The sequence below is a fragment of the Onychomys torridus genome, chromosome 4, assembly GCF_903995425.1.
Source record: "Onychomys torridus chromosome 4, mOncTor1.1, whole genome shotgun sequence".
Taxonomy (NCBI): Eukaryota; Metazoa; Chordata; class Mammalia; order Rodentia; family Cricetidae; genus Onychomys; species Onychomys torridus.
The window spans coordinates 49,321,686-49,339,342 of NC_050446.1; the positions used below are offsets into that span (position 1 = coordinate 49,321,686).

The 17,657-nt window shown below is 42.6% G+C and overlaps 1 protein-coding gene across 3 annotated transcripts in view; it reads left to right on the forward strand.

The window, feature by feature from the left end:
- The window catches only part of Map3k20 (mitogen-activated protein kinase kinase kinase 20), a 163,708-nt gene that overhangs the window by 74,754 nt on the left and 71,297 nt on the right, over positions 1-17,657 (forward strand). For all 3 annotated transcript variants that reach the window (XM_036185842.1, XM_036185844.1, XM_036185843.1), the window contains exons 4-7: positions 3,027-3,128; positions 7,465-7,530; positions 10,505-10,533; positions 10,635-10,772. In XM_036185842.1, coding sequence (XP_036041735.1) covers positions 3,027-3,128; positions 7,465-7,530; positions 10,505-10,533; positions 10,635-10,772 — 335 coding nt within the window. The remainder of the gene's footprint in view (positions 1-3,026; positions 3,129-7,464; positions 7,531-10,504; positions 10,534-10,634; positions 10,773-17,657) is intronic.

Genomic DNA, 17,657 nt, shown 5'->3' on the forward strand with positions numbered 1-17,657 from the left:
GGCCAGCCACAGAGACATAATGAGAGCCTGTTTTAACATGCATACTACTCTTGCAGAGGATTTGAGTTCAGTTCCCAGCAACCATGTCGGGTGGCTCATAACTGCCTGTGAGTCCAGTTCCAGGGTTATATCTAACACCTCTGGTATCTAACACCTCTGGCCTCTTCATGAATACACACACATGTGCACACACACACACACACACACACACACAATTTTGAAAATAAATCTGTAAAATAATCCAGGAATTAAAATGACACAGGAGGGTGCAGTAGGAACATCTGACTGGGAACAGGAGACATAAAGAAAACAAGATGGCAGATGTCAACCTAATTATGTCATTGATTACATTAAATATGAGTGGTCTTAATATTCCAATCAAAAGGCAGAGACTTTTTAGATAGTGTATACTTCAATCTTGCTTTGTTATCCTATCTAAAAAGACTCTGCCTTTTGTGTATACTTCAATCTTGCTTTGTTATCCTATCTACAAAACACATATCAGAGTCAAAGACACAGGTTGAAAATAAGAAAGAGAAGGATGTTCTGTGCCAATAATACCCATTAGAAACTGGAGTATCTATACTAACTTCACACAAAATAGACTACATATAATACTAACAACAACTGAGGCCATTTTATAATGATAAAGGTGTGAATATACTAAAGATCTGTAATAATTGTAGCAGTTGAACAATAATTAGTTTCAATCTTCCTTTCAATAATTGGTAGAATAACTAGACAGAACTGGCTGAGGTATAAAGAAGTTGAAGAACATTCTCAGCCAACTCTCCCTAACTCATATCTGCATAGCACACATCCAACAAGGGGCATTCTTCATAGTACAGTGTAAGTGAGGTCATTAAATAATATTCAGTATATCAGAAATACTGTACCAACCACAGTTGAATTATATTAAAAATAGGCAACCAAAGGACATGGTAAAAAGCCTTGAGTATGTGAAAATTAAATACCATGCTTCTAAATGCCTCCGAGATCCCCAAAGAAATCATAGAGGATCCTTAAAGATTTGGACTAGAAGAAAAGAAAATGGCAACATGCCCAAACTGTGGAGTATAGCACTGAGCATGGAGTGTGTACTCTCCAGCAGCTGTACTGCAAGAGAAGTGAGTTTGATCTTAATAACATCAGCATCTTCATCCTGAAGAAACAGCAGAAAGAAGAAAAGAAAAAGTAAGACTTTAAAACAGGTGCAAAAAAAATGCAAGATTGAAATGGCAGAGAAAAAAATCAACCAAAGGCTTGCTTTTTAAACATTTAATAAAATTGCTGAATCTTGAATCTTTAGCCGGACTGACTAAGTAAAGAGAGATGCTGGCAAAGCCATGGATGGAGAGAAGAGAATGTTGTGGTTCCTGAGGGAGCCCCAGGAGATCACGAGCGACATGAGCAACTGTGCTAATAAATGAGACTGCTGGTGAGCAGTCAGCCATCCCCTAAGATGACACGCGAGAGCTGGACCTCTGGCATGATGTCTGCTCTTAGAGGTACAAGCAGGAATATCAGGAGTTCGAGGCAAGCTTTTGCTATGTAGTGAGTTTGAGTCTAGCCTGGTCTACCTGAGACCCTGTCTCAAATAAACAAAATAAAACAACAACAAATAAAGCTAACTCAAGGAAAAATCTGACTCTGTGTATAAGAAAAACTTCATTAGTAGTTTAAAATATTTCCATAGAGAAAAGATGGTTGTTTTTGCTACTGAATTCAATTGGATATTTATAGAAGAAATAATATCAACCCTTCTTTCCCATACTCTGTTTGAAAAGAGAGGTTAGTAGTCTATAAGGGCTATCAGTCTATTATTCCTACACCAAAGCAGCCACACAAAGACATGATCAGGAAAAACAGGTCAATTTCTCTCACGCATGCAATACAAAGCTTCATAATTATATTAGCATTAAGAGTCCAGCCACATATTAAAAGATTATACTCCATCACAGGGCTTCATCAGCAAGACCTGAGCGATTCCAACAACAGTAGACATCTCAATGCAGATGGAGGAAATCTCACTGGCCACACCCCTAGATGAAGAGCTATAATCAATTAACAACTGTCGAGGGAGGGAGAATTAGTCTTCCCCAGGGATGAGCCCCGGGGTTGTTAGCTAGTACAGAATGGTCAGCTCTAGAGACATATGCACGTGGACAACCCTGAAAGGACTCACCCATTTGTGCGTATGTCTAGTCATTTATATGTATATATAATAACAGTGGTTAAAGAAGAGGGAACTGTGAATTTGGGAGGAAGGCCAGACATGAGAGGGGTAGAAGGGAGGTGAGAGAAGAAGCAATGATGTAATTTATCTTAGTGAAATTAAGAAAAATAGCAATAATAAAAGATTGTATTCCATGACCAGTGGAGTGCAAGGTGTTGGCCTAACATCTGAAATCAGTTAATATAAGGTACAATATCAGGTAATAGAATAACAAACAAAAACTTAAAATATGGACATTTCCAGGATTCGAAATAAGCATTTGATTGTTGTTTTGGTTCTTTTTGGTAGTGGTAGGGATTGATCCTAGGGCCCCAGGCATGCTAGAAGAGTGCCCTATCACTGAGCTATATCCCCAGTCCTTAGAGAAAGCACTTGAGAGACTATGACATCCATCGATAATGATAAATCCCCTCAGAGTAGAAGTAAAAAAGGAATTTTCTCAACAAATACCATCATAAAAATCCACAGCTAACATCATACTCAATGATTGAAAGCTATTTCCCCAAGGCTGGGCACAAGATGAATTCTGTTCTTACCACATTTATCCAGCATTGTACTGAAGGCTCCACACAGTCACTCAGGCAAGAGAAAGAGATAAAAAGCATCAAACAAAAGAAGAGTAAAACTGTGTGGTCACTCTTCTGTTTCTGTGAAGAGACACCATGACCAAGGCGACTCTTAGTAATTTTAATGTAACCTTTGTTAAGCTCTTTAATATGTTTCCTCAATGAAAATATAGTTGCATTTCCAAAGCACAACTTTAATGCTCTACCTATTTCTTTTAAAACAGAATATGCTTCCCTGGGATCCCTGTACGATTACATTAACAGCAACAGGAGTGAAGAGATGGACATGGATCACATCATGACCTGGGCCACCGATGTAGCCAAAGGTAACGCTGCTTGCTGGGCACCTACAGAGGTGGGTGGTGTCTTCCCACTCTGACCTGGGATAGTGTGTCAGAAAGTTTTCTATTCTATGTCTTCAGGTATTCTTTTTTAGATCAGATATAGTCAAATATAATTCAACTCACTGTACAGACAGTATTTTAGATCTTTGCCTTTCCATTACTGCATACCCTTTGTCTTTCCCTGTTTTCTTTCTCTGTTTATTTCCCTAAAATCAAGTTTTACCAAGTCAGTAAGCTTCAGGGCAGAGGTTTGTGCTATTTTGTGACATTGCAATTGACAAACTCACTTGCCATATTAAATGGGAAAATCATAGTCCTGTTGTCCTGAGCGTCTCTCTCTCCATGGCCTCTAAGAATGTGACTTTTGGTAGGACCAGTCCTATTTGCTTTGAATACATAATTATCTACTAAAATAGTAACCACTGTCCTGCATGAAAAATAGCTCAGATTTTATTTTATGTAGAGTGGATGTCACCCTTGAAAATGAAATATTCTAAGTATACAAAATCCCTAGCCAATGTCCTGATTCTCCTGCCTCCCTAGAAATTCCTGCATAGCAGGAAGCTGTTCTGTGGGAGAATTATCTCGAATGCTTTAAGTTTTCCCAGCACCTGCCAAATTCCTCAAACAGGAAAAGAAAGCAAATTAACGTTTATGCTGATTCTGCCACTCACTACCTGTGAGTTAGGTGTAAGTAGCCCCGTGTTTGGATGTGATGCTCCTGGGCTGTAGTGATGAACTTACCAATGTATTCATGCATCGGGCATCTTAAACTTATCTTAACATTCCATGTTCTTGAAGATGCTTTCATGTAATATCATAGTCACTTCTCTGCATGTCCATAGTACATGAGGAGCACCCGTGAGTGTCCATAGTACACATGGAGCACCCATGAGTGTCCATAGTACACACGGAGCACCCGTGAGTGTCCATAGTACACATGGAACACCTGTAAGTGCCCATAGTACACAAGGAGCACCTGTGAGTGTCCATAGTACCATAGTACACAAGGAGCACCCATGAGTGCTCATAGTACGCATGGAGCACCTGTGAGTGTTCATAGTGCACATGGAGCACCTGTGAGTGTCCATAGTACCATAGTACACGAGGAGCACCCGTGAGTGTCCATAGTACACATGGAGCACCCGTGAGTGTCCATAGTACACATGGAGCACCCGTGAGTGTCCATAGTACACATGGAGCACCCGTGAGTGTCCATAGTACACATGGAGCACCTGTGAGTGTCCATAGTGCACATGGAATACCTGTGAGTGTCCATAGTACCATAGTACACGAGGAGCACCTGTGAGTGTCCATAGTACACATGGAGCACCCGTGAGTGTCAATAGTACACATGGAGCACCCGTAAGTGCCCATAGTACAGGAGGAGCACCTGTGAGTGTCCATAGTACCATAGCACACAAGGAGCACCCATGAGTGTCCATAGTACACATGGAGCACCCGTGATTGTCCATAGTACACATGGAGCACCTGTGAGTGTCCATAGTACAGGAGGAGCATCCGTGAGTGCCCATAGTACGTGAGGAGCACCTGTGAGCAGGCAAGGTCACTCTGATACTGGCTGTTGCCTGCAGCATTGTGGAAATGTGCCTGCACGAATGGAAACACACACAGTCCTTATTGCACTTTACTGACATTATGTTTTGGGTGCTCAGCTAATTACACTCCTGTTATTACTAATGGTACTTAGCGTGGATAGACAGCAAACAAATCAAGTGACAGCTTCCAGCTGTGCTCGCTCTACCTTCGAGTCCCCCGTGCCTAGCTGCAGCACCCACTTTGCCTCTGTCACGCCGTCCTGTCTGAGGGTCGGATCTCTTGGCTCCGGAACAGCTTGCCATTCTCTCGAGTTTATCCAGAGAGCTGCTTCTCCACTTTAGAGGAATAGGGAAGAGAGTGAACAGAATTAAGTAGCAAAATGGAAACAGAGATTCAGGATAAGGAAGGTAGGAAGAGTCTAAGTCACAAGCTAATAAGATCCCTCTTGCCTGATTAGAGAATTCATCTAAAAGACAAATTCTCATGTGTTTGGCCTCAGAAATTGGGCCCATTTACTCATAATCCTAAGTGATATGTAATATGTAGCAATTATTTCAGGTGGCCTGTAAAAGGAAAAAGGAATACATACTTTAAGATTGACTTTACCTCTCTCCCCTACAGCTAAGCATAAACTTGAAATAGTAAAGCTTGACTCTGGTTGATTCCATTTCAAATTCAGCCTGTGTGTCTTTTGGTTTGACCATGATTGAAGCCCCTGAAGCAATGATGTGTTGAGACATCAGAGAATGAATAATTCATTCCAAGAGTTGACTCATGCATTTGGAAATAGGCATTGCTCAATGTCTTTGTTGGGGAGAGCGGCACTCAGAGCTGCAAGGATGCTCTTCCTTTCCAGGGGAAAGAGGAGTGAGCGTGGGTAAGCATGCACATCTAGTTGTAGATGTAGAGTAGGCCGGCGTGAATGCAGCCTCCATCCAAAGTTCCCCCAGACTCCTCCCTGGTACCTGTCAGATCTTAAGAATTCACAAATATGCACAGTGGTGACACACACCTCTAATCCCAGCAAGCGGGAGGCAGAGGCAGGTGGATCTCTGTGAGTTCGAGGTCAGCCTGATCTATAGAGTAAGTTCCAGGACAGCCAGAGCTGTTACATAGAGAAACCCTGTCTCAAACTCCTTCTCCAAAAGAGAGAGAACTCACAAATAGTTAAACAAGATGAAAGTATTTTTCAGCCCATTTCAATGGTTTGCAATAAAAACAAAGCAGGTGACTTTAATAAAAATATTAAATTGAATTTTCTTATAATAAGACATAGTGAGAAGGACACTGAGTTTTGAAAGCTGGGTACTATGCACTGTGCACCAATAATTCATGGGACTTTCCCTTCTGATAATCTGACACAGAGTAGAAAATGCCTATGTTTGAAGATTTTATAGTCAAGTCTTCCCTTTTGAAATCCTGTCAGCAAGCACAAAAATCATCTATTCTTGCTTCTAATCATAGTCAAGTAGACGATACCTAAAAATTATTTGGAATTTTTTTTAAAGCAAGGAAGACCTACCTATGAAATTCAGTCACATAGGCTATTAAGTGCCATGCAAGTAGCAGCTATTGAACTTTACAGCTTGAATATGCAGAACTTGCTCTTAAATGAGACCCTTTATCCCAGTTACATCGGTTAAGATCACTTGAGTTACTAATACTTCTGTTAACTTGATCCTTTTCAGTGATATCATTATGTAACAAGAGTTAAAACTTTTTTCTTACTTTCTTTGTTCTTTTGATGTCTCCATATATAATAAGCAGAGAAGTAGAAGAATAGTTATTAATAAATTCACCTTTATAAAAGTGTAATGTGCTGTGTATTTTAAAAAAAAAAAAACCAAGCGTACTTCTTAAATTACTTTCATGGGCATCTCATAAAAAAAGAGGCCCTGTTTGATTTGGTGTGAGGAAGGACTATTTCTTCTACTGTTTGGAACCTGAGAAATGAGAGGAAGTCCTGTGTAGAAAATACCTTTTTCTCTATAGTTTCTGTTTTTGCCTAAAACAAAAACAACCAAATACTTTTAAGGGGATAACTATGAAATATATCTTAAAGTATAATTTCTCATTCAAAATAATACAAGTATTGACATCTGATTCATTCAGTATATAGAGTACCTTAATTTGTATCATAAATAGATCAGAGTGAATTTGGAGATTTATTCTTGTGAGAAGAAATTATTTTGTAAGCCTTGTACCTCTATTTGAAGACCACAACAGCCTGCTGCCCACCCCATTCTGTCTTGGGGAAAAGTAATGTCACTGCAGCACAGTGGCTGCAGATGTCCAGGTGAGAGATGAGTAGCCTTGAGCAGACGTATCATGCACTTGGTGATGGGATGCTCTGGAGTCATTTTGGTCATTTTGTTATACTGTTTTCATGCAGATCTGAGAAAACTATGGTGTTCCTTGGGTACTGTAAGAATTGAGACTATCCACCGTAAAGTGGCTTTGCTGGACAGAATGTTGCTAATATAGACATATGTGATTTCTTTTTCTTTTATGGCGCATGGAGGAGCAGATCACATGGACTTATTTTCTGCTATGGATGTCTTTGCAAAGTTGTGAATGTTCATACTGATGCAATATTGCAGACCATTAATCCTCTTTCCTTTCTTTGCAAGGTTGTGAATGTTCATACTGATGCAATATTGCAGACCCTTAATCCTTTTTCCTTTCTTTGCAAGGTTGTGAATGTTCATAGTGATGCAATATTGTAAACCATTAATTCTCTTTCCCTCTTGTACGAAAGGGATGCACTACTTACACATGGAGGCTCCAGTCAAGGTGATCCACAGAGATCTCAAGTCAAGAAATGGTAAGTGGCCACATCTCTTGGTCTTAATATTTTACTACAGTTCACATGCACCTGCAAATAAAATCAGCATGACGCTTTCCGTGGTTTTTGTAACTCATTGTTGGACTACACTCTACCATGAGAACATTTTCACTGTCAATAAACAGCGAAATCTGTATGTTATTTGAGGAAGGTGCCTAGTGTTGTACTGTGTGAGTCTAACATGGGACAGAGACAACTGGATTACTTACGGGTTTTGTTTTTGTTTTCCTTTTTTTCTTTTAAACATATCTCTGATTATTTCCCTAGGATCTTTTTCTAAAATTGGCATTGGCAAGTTCAAGTGTGTAGTCACGTATTGTAAGTCTCCTATTCTTAGATGCTTCCTTCTGCCAGCAATTTTGAGTTTTATTTCTGAATTATATGGTATACATCTTTTGATCACTCATGCCCATATTACCTGGAGTAGTGCCCCCAAATGACCAGTATGCTTGCGAGTTCAGAAGGCAAAGGCATTCCTTTTTTTCCTTCTCTCGTCTATGCTTTCTATAGTTTATGAGCCTATATTTATCGTTTGGAAAGTGAGCGTCTTAAAATAGCTCCCAGGATTAGATGCTACCTCCTTCCATTACGTCACTTCAGAGTTACCAGAAAGGCAGTAGGATTGTTTAGCTTTAGCAGAGCTAAGGAGGCATCCAAGTTTGCTGCTTAAGAGAAGAAAGAAAGCAGCCCTTGCTCTTGGTCATTTCTACACTGTCCAGAAAATGCAGTAGGGCAGGAAAGCATTTATTCTTAGAAATTTAATATCCATGTAGCTAAAATGGAAATTTACCAACAGTGTGATCCTTAGAGTGGGGGATGGCAGCAGGTGACCAGAGATCCTGGGCAGGGCCCCAGGTGCTCTGCTCCCACTCGGGACCTCCAGGCCAAGGTCTGACAGGTGGTGAACAGGAAGGGCAGGAAGTCGTAGGCAGCTGCCACTGTCAGGAACCCAGGCCGGCCCCTCCTCACCTGGTTGGCTGGCTCAATTTAGTGTCACACCCTTTTGGTCCTCTTTGCTCTTTGGTTCTTCTGGGGCAGAAATACTTGTGATACAGAGCTGGCTAACAGGAAGTCATTAGAAAATAAACTCTAATCGGGTAGGAAGTAGCAGGCTTTTATGACTAAAATTTCAGTTCATGCTATTAATCTCAATATAAACAAGTTATTTGGTATTTCAAACCCATGTACTTAGCATGAAGGCTATACAACAATGGCCAGTTCCTCATTTTTAAAAAATTTCAAGTTACGTTGTTAATAGGAAACATTAACATGAAAAGATGATCAGATCAGCCTAACTTTGGCAATTTATTTTTACTGGGAGGAGCGAGACTTCATTTTTCCAGAGTATTTTTGAAAACTTAAGTTAGGGGCCAGCAAGACAGCTCAGTGGTTAAAAGCACTCGCCACCAAGCCTGACAACCTGAGTTCAGTGCCCAGAAACCACACGTTAGAAGGAGAGGACTGACTTCCACACGTTCTTCTCTGATCTCCATGTGCTTACCATGGCCTATATGCACCCACACACATACACAAAATAAGTAAGTAAGTGAAATAAAAATCAAAACACATTATTAGTGTATGTGTGCGTCTGGCATGTATTAGTGTACATGCACATGCTGTGGTGTGCTTTTGACAGGCAGGGACAAGAAGAAGTCAGTTCTCTCTCCCTACCTTTATACATGGGTCTCTGGGGTCCAACTCAGGTCGCCAGGCTGCATGACAAGTGTTTTCATCCCCCACTGAACCATCTCTCCAGCCCCCATAGTAAGTATTTTTCTAATGTCATTTTTTTAGTGAGCACTTACTAATCTTACATTAAGAAAGAGAAATTGGGAGATATTTTAAGAACAATAGAGTAATAGCAATATTTATTCACATTTTTCTTTGCAAAAGTATGCAGCTCATTCCTCCCAATCATACATTTACTTTGAGGTTATTTTTGTGTATTAGATGACACAGAATATTTTCTTCAGTTATCAAAATCACCAGGAACAGCTACCGTATTGATGATCTACCATGCTCAAACACTGAGTGGCTTACTAAACAAATCCCAGAACCCCTCTTGAGGCTTCAGTCCATAAGCTTCTCTCTTGTCTTCCCACTCCCATGACAGCCCTACTTCTGTGTCAATGCTCCCAAGCTGATGTCCACTTTCAGACTGTTTATTAGAAATATCTGAGAGCCGGGCGGTGGTGGCTCACGCCTCTCTGTGAGTTCAAGGCCAACCTGGTCTACAGAGCATGATCCAGGAAAGGCACCAAAACTACACAGAGAAACCCTGTCTCAAAAAACCAAAAATAAATAAATAAATAAATAAAAATGTATTATGTCCAAACTGCTTTTCCCATGTTCCCCCTCCTGCCTTAGAAAGCTACTCCTCCATTTTCTTTCTTGGAGAGTACAGTACCAGTGCCTTGTTTCCCTCACTGCATTTGTATGAAACAAGTATCTTAAAAGTCATTTGGAGCAGCACCTCATAGAATTAAGCATTTTAAAATGTTGTCTCCCTTATACAAACTCTCAAATCCAGCAAATATACCTTTTATAATATAAAATTCTCTGTCTATCTCTCCCTGCCTCTCGCTCTCTCTCTGTCTCTGTGTATGTCTGTCTGTCTGTCTGTCTGTCTGTCTCTCTCTCTCTCTCTCTCTCTCTGTCTGTGTGTGTGTGTGTGTGTGTGTGTGTGTGTGTGTGTGTGTGTGTGTTTGGAGCAGGATCTTGTTATATATCCCTGACAGGTTTGGTTCTTGCTATATAGCCCAGGATGGCCACAAACTAATGGTCGTCCTCCTGCCTCAGCCTGGGATTTAGGGCACACACCACCATGCCCAGCTTATACTGTGAAGTTGGAAATGTAGTGATGTCAAAATTAGAAATCTGAAGCTCTGCTTTTCTCCAGTGCAAGGCAATTCAAACAAAATGGTTATTGTAATTTCCCTGTGTTCTCTTTCAGTCGTCATTGCTGCTGATGGAGTACTGAAGGTAAGGCTGTTTCCTTTCCTCTGGAGAAAGCTGTTCATTTCTGATGGATAATCTCTCATCAGAGCTGGGTAAAAAGCTGATGTTGGTTCCTGTGTCCTCAGATTTGTGACTTCGGTGCCTCTCGGTTCCATAACCACACAACACACATGTCCTTGGTTGGAACTTTCCCGTGGATGGCTCCAGAAGTTATCCAGAGTCTCCCCGTGTCTGAAACCTGTGACACATACTCCTATGGTGTGGTGAGTGTGTTTCTCGTTTCTTGTTCACCAAGGGACATACGAGGGGCAAACAGCCCAGAGAAGCTTGTGTCTGAGACAGGAGGATCACCTACGGTGGCGGCACAGGGACAGAGCTTTCTAGCTGTCACAATGTCACTTGGATCACTTGTGACTCCGGTTCTCTGCCCTGCGTTGAGAAGAACCATCACTGCTTCCAAGAAGTGAATAATGCAGAACCTGATCAGTGCTCCCCCCCATATCCCCCTCCCCACCCCCCAAATGCACTGTACGGGGTGGAAATAGACTGTAGAATAGCTATGTAATTCACTGACCCTGCGGGTCTCATGGAATATACTGGATTGTAATAGATTGCCCACATGGTGTGTGGCCACCAATAACTGCCAAGTGAGCCATGCTTGTACGTTTCTAGAACTATAAAAGAACATGTAGTCAGACCAGATAACCTTACCCCAAGTCTGCTGCAAGTCCCACAAAGACATGTGTTGAATTTGTTAGTGGAGAATGACAACCGATGGGAACAAGGGTAGATAGAATGTGGGGAGGAACCAGGTAAGGAAGGATCCTTTGCGAGGAAGAAACTTCTGGTAGGGTAGCTCCTGCTTCAGGAGGGAATTCTTTCTGGCCCCTTTTTTGAAGATTTTTTTTCCCCTAAAGTGTTGTACATGCTTTATCTCTGGATGTCGTCACCATCTAGGCGACATATACCATGTCACCGTTTATATCACCTTGCAAGAGGGACACTTTCATTGTAAGATCTAGCTCACGCCCCGAGGCATACCCCTTTTCCTGAGGTGGGCGGCAGAGGCCAGAGAAAGAACGCATGTCAGGTACGCCCTTCCCCCATCAGTCTGCTGGCTTCCTTACGTGTGGGGACTTCCCAGTTGTCCAGTGCTTCCGAAATCATGAACTTCTTATGCTCAGGTGAATTTTGTTGGCTATTGAAAATAATTTCAAGAATAGATATATTTTTAGTTAAAGTTTAGGGTTTTTTTGTTTTGGTTTTTTTTCCAAGACATGGTTTCTCTGTGTAGCCCTGGCTATCCTGGAACTCGTTCTGTAGACCAGGCTGGCCTCAAACTCACAGAGATCCATCCTTACACCTCTGCCTCCCAAGTGCTAGATTAAAGGCGTATGCCACCATGCTCAGCAAGTCTGGGGTTTTAAAGGATGACACTAGTATCCACTTTAAATGTCTAATTCCCCTTCATTCTGAACGGTTCTAAGAATGGAAACCGCATTGCTACTGGAAGTGAAGAAATCGTTCTCGTTGATACAAGGGGAGAAGCAAAGCCATAGTTCCAGAGGAAACGAGCTTCTGAAGCGGCATTCTGCGTCAGGGTTATTACAGTGTAATTGTCTCACATTCATCTGGAAATTCTGAAAAGGGGAGCTTTGTTACAGTTGAAGACTTTTTGTGCTAGGGCTTCACTGGGAGGTGGAACATTTGCCCGGCATATTCAGGGCCCTGGGTTCAATCCCCAGTACTGCAGAAGGAGAAAAAGGAAGTCTTGTGAAATTGTTTTCTCTTACCAAGTTACATTCCTTTATTCGGGGAAAATGATGCTTATTGAGTTAGTCTCTGGGCTGGAGAGCAGCGCAGGTTGATTTACATTTCTCGTAGCATTTGACAGTGCCAGTACCTCACTTCATGCTGTTGAATGGAAGCCAGTGTGCTCTTGCTATAAGGAACCAGGCAGCCATGGCTTCAGCTTTGAGGGCTGCTTCCATGCTGGCAGCAGGCCATCCTCTGCAGACCCTTCTATGGAGCAAGGGGGTTCAGGAAGATGTCAGAATGGCCGAAACACATGGGTCATTTGACCATAGTCCAGCTGGTCATGTGACTGAGGAGGAGGCCAGCTCTCCTTGCATGTGCAGGTATATATGAAAATAGAGAAACAGACAGTCATGGGTTTGGTTTGGTTTTCGAGACAGGGTTTCTCTGTAGCTTTGGAGGCTGTCCTGGACGTCGCTTTGTAGACCAGGCTGGCCTCGAACTCACAGAGATCCGCCTGGCTCTACCTCCAGAGTGCTGGGATTACAGGTGTGCGCCACCACCGCCCAGCTTAGTCATGGTTTTAAATTAGCTTGCACGGTTTGGTTAATCCGATGGTTGGAGGCTTATTTTCTACCCCAACAGTCCATTATTGCATTTCCTTTGACAATTCTCCCCAAGCCTTGGAATTTCCCTATTGAAATTTTTGACCTAAAGTCACAGCTATGAGTTATGTATAGCATAACCTTTTAGTTTCAGTATTATTGCATTTATGAAAATAAAGCCTGTATCACTTTTTTCCAAAAGCTTCCAGATGCCTGGACTTGATGTGAAATGCACCAGTCTGCCTTTCCTTAAGACAGTACCCTTTTGGTGCCTGTAGCCAAGAATTAATGCCTTTCCCTCTGGAAACCATAGCTGTTGAGCCATGGCTTCTGAGACCCAGCTAAGATCTCTCCTGTGACTTTAAATCCCTTTGGCCGTTCTCACTGACCACTTCCTTAAGCACAGTCTGAAGCCATCTTTCCAGAGCTGTAGGTTTTCCATTTGTTTAGAAAAACCTTTCACTCCAGAGACTGGCCACAACTTTTGAGAAATGGATCTCTGCATTCACACAGGAGGCCTTCCGTCTACATGTGTACCACCCTGCCTGTGCGTGCCTTGGTTTGGCTTTGCTGTTGTTTTGAGATTTATATTTATATTTATTTTATTTTATGTTAAGTTTGCTTGAAGGTATGTCTGTGCATGACACATGTGCATGACAGGTGTGCAGTGCCTGCAGAGGCCAGAATTGGGCATCGGATCCCCTGGGCCTAGAGTTACAGACAGCTATCAACCCCCATGTGGGTGCTGGGAACTGAACTGAGGTCCTCTGGAGGAGCAGCCATCTCTTCAGCCTCCTAGAAGGCTGGTTTTTGTTCTGTTTTGTTTGTAAGTCAAGGGCTTGCTATGTAGCCCTGGTTGACCTGGAATTTCCTATGTAGGCTAGGCTGGCCTAGAACTCACAGAGATCTGCCTGTTACCTAACCTCTGGTATTAAAGACATGGTCCATCCTGCTGTCTGGGGAAGGGACTTAACACAAACTTAAGAAACCATTTCCTAAAGCACATCCACACTGCCAGGATTACACCTACACCACATACCAGGTGTAGCTTAGAACCCTGACTGTCCCGTCCCCTGACTGTATAAGTCTCTATTCCAAATTCATGCAAGAGCCTTCCTGCCCTTGAGTTGCAGAAATAGAAATGTTTCCCTATCTCTTCAAAAACAGCTTCTAGGAGGCTGAAGAGATGGCTGCTCCTCCAGAGGACCTCAGTTCAGTTCCCAGCACCCACATGGGGGTTGATAGCTGTCTGTAACTCTAGGCCCAGGGGATCCGATGCCCTCTTCTGGCCTCTGCAGGCACTGCATACCTGTCATGCACATGTGTCATGCACAGACATGCCTTCAAGCAAACTTAACATAAAATAAAATAAATATAAATATAAATCTCAAAACAACAGCAAAGCCAGCATCTGGGCCGGAGAAATGGCTCATTGTGGCTAATGGTGTTTGCTGGCAAGCCTGAGGAACTGAATTTAATTCCTACGATAACCCACATATTAGGAGAGAACAGATTCTCCACATGCATAAAATAAGTCAAGATAAAAATCATCTTCTGTTGTTAGTTTCTCTTTAGGCTGAGATGCTGGCAGCCTCACAGAGAACTCTGTCAGCAGAACTGCAGTTAATTTAGTGATAAGCACTCATTATTGCAGGTAACTCTGTCCCTCTCCTCTGTTCATTCTAAATAAGTGTCATCAGTGCAAGGGAAAAAGCCAAGGCTTGCTCTCCAGAACCCTTTGTTTTAAACAAACAAACATGAAAAGCCATTGTGAGTTCCCAGTGGGTTGGACACCAGAGAAAGAGAGAGGGTAGTTGTTCCAATCGAGGCCGTGTTAGGCATAGGAGTTTGTGATCCTCAACCTTCAAAACTGGCATCAACCTAAAAACAACAGTATACTTATACAGAACTGTGGTGTCCCTTCAAAAGGAGGAGCATCATTCTAGCATAAACCATCCCATAGTTCATGAAGAACACAGGCATTAAAGTGTTGGTTTTGGAAACTCACCCAAAAAGGCCAAGACAGGTTTTTGCTTTTTACCTTTCTCGGACTGATAATCTTGTGTTGCTCTTAACACATGGCAAGACTAACAAGCCTTGTACTGCTTTCAAAAAACTTCCTGTTTCCAAGCAGTGCTTGGCAGGCAATTGTCCTTTCCCCGTTTTATAAGAAAGGAGGTGTTTGTGCACCCCCAGGAGAGTGTGTCCTGAAAGATTGGGAGTATGTTGAGTACATGATCTGCTAAAAAGAAGAGCCCAGATGACTGGAAGACCAGCCTTGGGAGAACCCTCAGCCTGCCGCCCTCCCCGGTGCCAAGGGTTACCTTCCTAGGAGCTTCTAGGAAAGCCAGCTTGGACTGTGCTAACTTTAGAGGCAGCCTCTGCAGCCTGTCTGGAGGCCTGTTCCAGAACCAGCCAGGCTCAGGTAATGGCTTCCTATTGTTTGTGAGAGAAAAGGCAGTCGCATCCAAGTTTCTGCTCTATACACTGAAAATAGAACTTTTCCTTGTGAGTGCAGTTTAGCTGGGAGGACATCTCGATATACAATGAGTTGGAAAATATTTTTAAGGTGAAAGATCACAGCAGTGTTTGGCCTGAGTCCTCGGAACTGGTATTTTAAGGCATCGGCTTATGTATTTTTAGACCTCCGAGTGACTTCCTCAACAAACTTACTTTTTTTGTGCCAAATGTCATTTTTATTGAATGTAGAAAAAAAGCCATCCAAGCTGGTTCTGCTTCCATTTGGGTACATTCCCAAATCTGGGGAATTAATAAAGGGAAATCATGGGAGGCACGGAGACTGGAACCAAACACAAGACCTGTGTGGGTTCCGTAGCTGTTCAGAGACACAGATGGGGACACTGGCCAGTTGTTTCTGGGTTATAACTCTTAGTTTATTAGACTTTTGGTATTTTCCAGGCCAGCATTTTGGTCTAAAAAAATGAAGAAGAGGTACCCTGTGATGCTATTTCCTCAGACTCTTGGGGCTGCATTTTACTCTAGAATCCAGGCAGATTCCACGTGTGGACACACATTTGTGTGTGTGTGTTGTGCTTGCCCGCCTGGCCCGCCCTCCAGACCATGAAAGGGGGAGGCGTGAGTTGTTCACCTGAGTGTTTGCGGGCCTGGAGCATCTGGTTTCTTTGCCGCTGCCTCCTTATTTCCATTTTCCTCAGCAGTGCCAAATCGATCCATTCCCCACCCTTCACTTCCTTTCCTCCTCTGTCCCCAGGACCAACAGAGTGTGGTCATCACAGCCAGTTGAGGGCCTTCATCTCCTGCTCAGCCTAGCTCCGCCCCCTCCCCTGCACAGGCAGGGTGGCAGGGTGACTCCATACCTGTGCTGCCTCCTACCCTGCCTCCCTCCCAGCCAGCACTAGAATCGCCCCCTCTGGGATGCCCCTTACCTTTTCCTAATCACTCGTGTGACTCACAGAGAATTATTCAGTAGCTCTTCTGAAGAAGTACCTTACACACTTGATTAAAAGCCCGAAGAGGCGTCGGGATTTTTTTCCCCCTCATGCTTGAGGAGCGTCTGTCAATTTCCCTGATTTTCTTGTTAATTATCTTCATATTAGCCAGCACTCATTTCACATGTTATAGCGTGAACAAGGCAGCAGGCTGGCTGAGGCTATGATGGGTATACAGTTAAAGGCTTACAGGATTTGCTCAAACTGAGCCTTGCCCTCCAGCTAGATGTCTATGTAGAAACAGATTTCTGAGTTTGCAGCCAGAGAGAGCAAACGCTACTGTGCAGGGTCTTCCCCTGAGCCTTCCTTGGCTCCACACCTACAGCAGAGCCTGTTGTGTTCCCGCTGGCCCTGGAGTGTCCCTGTCCGTCCCTCGAGTTACATGGGACGAAAGCACAGCCTCCGAGTAAGGAAGCAGCTTGTATCCCTGCTGTGGCTGGTATCTCACTCAGTAGCTGAGTGTCTGTAGGCAAGTTTATCTGACTTTCCTAGACACTCATTTCCTCACCTGTAAATTGAGGATGATTTCTGAGGCTTGATAATGTTCAAGGGGACACATGTAATGGAGATTTAGAGCATATTAGGCATCCAATATAAATTATAGTGGTTGTCATATTATGATAATTAGCAAAATTAGAATTGTTTTTGTCCTTTGCAAAGTACTAGTAGACCAGACTTTGTGGTGTCAGGCTGGCAGGGTGACACATGCCTGTAATTCAAGCACTTGGGAGGCTGAGGCAGGAGGATCCTGAGTTCAAGGCTAGCCTGAGCTACATAGCCAGACTCTGTCTCAAAAAAAAAAAAAAAAAAAAATTGGATACCTATTTGAATAAAAAGAGACAGAAACTGGGTATTCAAATCTCCATCCTGGCACTAGCTTGCTTTCCTTAGCATTTCTATTGATGTTCATTGCCACGCTTGAGTTTTACACCCAGTTGGGCACACATATGCACTCATGCACACAGCCAGCTTATATGTGTATTAAATGTGTGCTATCCTTTAAAATATGGCATAATATATGTATGTAGAAATGGATCCCTTAGACTGACTCATTCTGAGGGAAATTTGTCCAAACCACAAAATCTAAATGTTATAATTTTACAGATATCTGCCAGTAAGGGACAGATGAGTTTGCTAGTGTTTTGAACTGGAGACGTTGTTTTTTTTTTAATGTGGCCATTATTGAACCTTTAAAAACTGTATTGAATTCCTGGTTACTATCTAATTAAAAAATGTATCTGAGATTCAAGGCAAAAAAAAAAAAAAAAAAAGACTGCTCTCTCACAAAATACAAAACCTAGTTTGTGGCAATATGTGA